This window comes from Erithacus rubecula (assembly GCF_903797595.1).
Source record: "Erithacus rubecula genome assembly, contig: SUPER_Z_unloc_8, whole genome shotgun sequence".
Lineage (NCBI taxonomy): Eukaryota > Metazoa > Chordata > Aves > Passeriformes > Muscicapidae > Erithacus > Erithacus rubecula.
The window spans coordinates 191,461-195,075 of NW_027635619.1; the positions used below are offsets into that span (position 1 = coordinate 191,461).

The 3,615-nt window shown below is 50.9% G+C and overlaps 1 protein-coding gene across 1 annotated transcript; it reads left to right on the forward strand.

The window, feature by feature from the left end:
• Nucleotides 1–394: 394 nt before the first annotated feature.
• On the forward strand, nucleotides 395–1,700 carry LOC306815094 (inositol 1,4,5-trisphosphate receptor-interacting protein-like 1; the record flags this gene model as incomplete). The annotated part of the gene is made up of 2 exons (XM_079331722.1): nucleotides 395–754; nucleotides 1,103–1,700. 2 exons carry the CDS (start codon nucleotides 395–397, stop codon nucleotides 1,679–1,681), a joined length of 939 nt encoding a protein of 312 aa, XP_079187848.1. The 3' UTR covers nucleotides 1,682–1,700.
• Between the last annotated feature and the right edge of the window lie 1,915 nt (nucleotides 1,701–3,615).

A 3,615-nucleotide genomic window follows, 5' to 3' on the forward strand; every position in this document is an offset into this window, starting at 1 on the left:
CTGTGACATGCCAGAGCACGGGTCACAGTGGGAGCTGTGAGCAGGGGCACGGCAGCTTGGCAGCCGAGTGACGTGGTTCTGGTGGCTGTGGCATCACAGAGCACAGGTGACGCTGACACCTGTGTGCAGGGGCAGCAACGGCAGTTGGATCCTGACAGGCAGTGAGTGCACACACCCTGGGAATGCTGGGCTGGATGGGGGCTGGGAAAGGTGCCCTGGGGGCTTAAACCCAGAGTGAGAGCTGGGGCCCTCAGGGAAGAACACTGTCCCCAGGGCTGGGGAAGAGGGGCTTGGGGCTCTCTGTGGCAGAGAGGCTCTGGGGACATTCCAGAGGCCTCCAGCCCCCTCCTCCCTCCCAGCCAGACGTTCTGAGTCCCCTTTCTCCCACCAGGCAATGTCTCCAACACTGGCCTTGATCCTGGCCCTGTTAGCTGCCCAGACTGGGCTGACAGCAGATGCAAATATTGACAAGAATGAATTGAAGCAGATGTGGGAGCGCGAGGAAGTTCTGCATCGGGAGATGTCTCAGCTCCTGCAGGAGATTGAGGGGAGCAGAGGCACAATGGAAATCCTGCTCTGTCCTGCACTGAAACAACACTGGCTGTTTTGGGGCAGTGCAGCAGCCCTGGTTCTGGTTCTACTAGCTGTGGGCTACTGTCTGCTCAGAAGAAAACATGGATTTGCCAGCTGCAGGGAGCAAGAGAGAGTCAAGAGAAAGAAGGTTTTCAGTTTGAAGTTCAGCACTAAAGGCAAGGTCAGCAGTGAAGAGTTTGAGTATGAGAATGTCAACAGCAAGGAGAAGGAGAATGTCAGTAGCCAGGAGAAGGGTGGGAGCAGAGAGAAATTTAGCAGTCAGTGAAAGGTTGGCAGTGAGGAGAAGGTCAAGAGCAAGGAGAAGGTGAAGGGTGCAGACACTGGTGGCAGCACTTTGGCTGTGCCCACCCCATCAGCAATGGGCACATCCAGGATAAGGCTGGAGCGGGCTGTCAGCAGCCTGGTCTAGTTGAGAATGTCCCTGCTCATGGCTGTGGGCTCACACTGGATGGCCTTTATAGGTCACTGCCAAGCCCAGCTCTTCTGTGATTCTGTGATTCTCCAGCAGGGCCTGCCCAGCACGAAGGTGCTGAAGGAGCTGGTGGACGAGCTGCTCCATGTCTGCCGAGTGCTCTCCCGGAGGAACTCCATGCCTGAGTTGCACCTGGCCGCTGGGATGGACAGCAGCTCTGAAGCCTGGAGCATCCAGGGGAAGAGCAGCACCTTCCGCCCGCTGGTCATCCTGCAGCCACCCCCTGGCTACTCCTTCCACACACACAGCAAGGAGCGGCCGCCAGCCGGGCGCATCCGTGTGGCTCTGGAGTGCCTGTGCTCTGGGGAGCAGCTGCTGGGGCAGACGTGCTTCCTGCACGCCTCTGGTGGCCAGCTGCCCAGGGATCAGAACCTGCTGGACACCCTCTGCACAGGCTCCTGCTTGGATGCAAAGAAAGTCACCTGCTGGGTCCAAATGTTGGTGTCATCAGCCTGGCTGCTTTTGCCACAGTCGTGTCACTGCCAGCTCACGGCGCTGCCCTCCAGCAAGTCCTGCAGCTGGCAGCTGAGCAGCACCTCTGGGCTGCACTGCAGGATTGGGATGGATTTGGCCGTGCAGGAATGCAGCTCAGGTGCCTGCCTGAGCCTTGAGTAGGCAGCAGCCAGCTCTGCCAGCAGCCCCGTGTGGGCCAGAGAGCTGCCACCTCTCAGACTCACAGCCATGGTGCCACTGCTGCTGAGGGAACAGCATTGTTTGCAAAAGGAGATGAGGAAGGTGAAGCCAACCATTCCTCGGGGGGCATTCTTTTTTGTGGTCTGTTAGGTTTCTTTAGTTCCTTTATTATGAAGGCTAAAAATGGTAGCCAAATCATAATAATTCTAAAACCTCCTAAGGCAGAGCTGGGAAGGTTAACATAATTTCAAATTTGTCTAAGTTTTTGTTGAGAAAAATTACACATAGGAGTTTTCCTACACCACCTTTTTTTTTTTTAATTAAAAAATAAAATAATGTTCTTTGACTAATATTTTGTCTCCCAGTAAATCACTTGTGATGAGAATTCTGACAGGTCACAAAGATTAGTAAATTGTCAATACAGCAATTATGATGGCAATTAAAAGTGTCATCAGTTCTCCCAGAGCTCCATCTCAACTCTAGGAAGGTTTTTATGTAAAGAAAACAGAGCATTTGGCCCACTGTAGACCCGTTATTGAAAGAAAGGGGAAGTCTCTTGTATCTATCCTAAAGGTGACAGAGCCTAAGTGAAAAACAATCATCACATTTAGATTTAAAACCACTGGCAGTGTCCTGCTCCCAGACTTGTTCTTCTGATCTTCAGCAGGGAGGTGAGGGCATTCCTAGGAAAAAAAAACACCAGAAACTTCCTGGGCAAAACCAAGATGTGTAGCTGCATCAACTTGGGATCTTTTGGGAGGAGTTCTAACTTTTATTGCTTGAAGTTCTTGCTGCACTGCTCTTGTTGCTTCTCCCAGCTTAATAACTAATATTACACTAACTGCAAGCATAATTTGGCACCGGCATTGAACCTTCTCTTTGTCTTCCTTCTGTGTTAGAACAAAATAAATTTGAAGAGGAATAATCACTGAAAAATTGTGCTTGTACAGCTCCATGCATCTGCATAAGAATTCTGACTAACAGAGAGCAATGGGCTATAAACTTTTCCAGAAGATGTTCCATGGTCATGGCTTCAAGAGCTTTTCCTGCAGCCCTGGGTCACCAGGGCCCTTGTCTGAGGATTGGGATTAAAATTATTCAAAATGCCTCTGACAAATTAAGGTGCAAACGGGACCATTTGCCCAATTCAACAATATGGGGTTTTTTTTAAGTACTAATGATATGAGAGAGAGAGAGAAAAAGGAAAAAATTTAAAAGATTGGAGCAGGGGGACAGAAAGATAGTGGTAGAGACAGATTAAGTAGAAGATATCACCACTCCAATACATCCCACCAACATCCCAATGATTCTCTCTAGCTGGTGGTGAGAGTCCCCCAAAAACACAGAATCCAATGGAATAATTTATTTTGGGCTAGGAGGGAATGCCCAGGTAGCTCCCCCAGAGAGGAATGGAGGGAAGGTTTTGACAGGGTCTCTTCCAAGAGGCTCTGGATTTGTGGCAGGACTTTGCATCCCATACAGTCCTGTCGTGCAAGGCCTGTGGGGAGCACTGTAGGGGCTCTCTGATGGATTCTGACACCGCCTCAGCTCCTCTCATGGGAATGTCCAGTGGATGAGGCCTTCCCAGGGCTGGGGGTTCCACAGCTGGGCTGGTTTGTGTAAGGAAGGATGGGTGTTCTCTGCCTCTGACCAGAGGTTACACCACACACCCAAAACTCTCCTCCTCCCCCTTTGATTGCAGAGGGATTCTGTACAAACCTGGCCTCTGTGGGCTATGGCCTCAGCCATGCCAAACCCTGCCTGGGATGATTTTCTGCTGGCTTTGGCTTTCTTGAGGCTTCATTCTTTTCCCTCATCCTTGTGTCCTTCTCCCTAAACCTGAGATGATTGAACAGTAGTGTCCTATTTATCTTACCTAAGCGGCCTCACGGTCCAAAGTTCCAGTCAGGCATCCT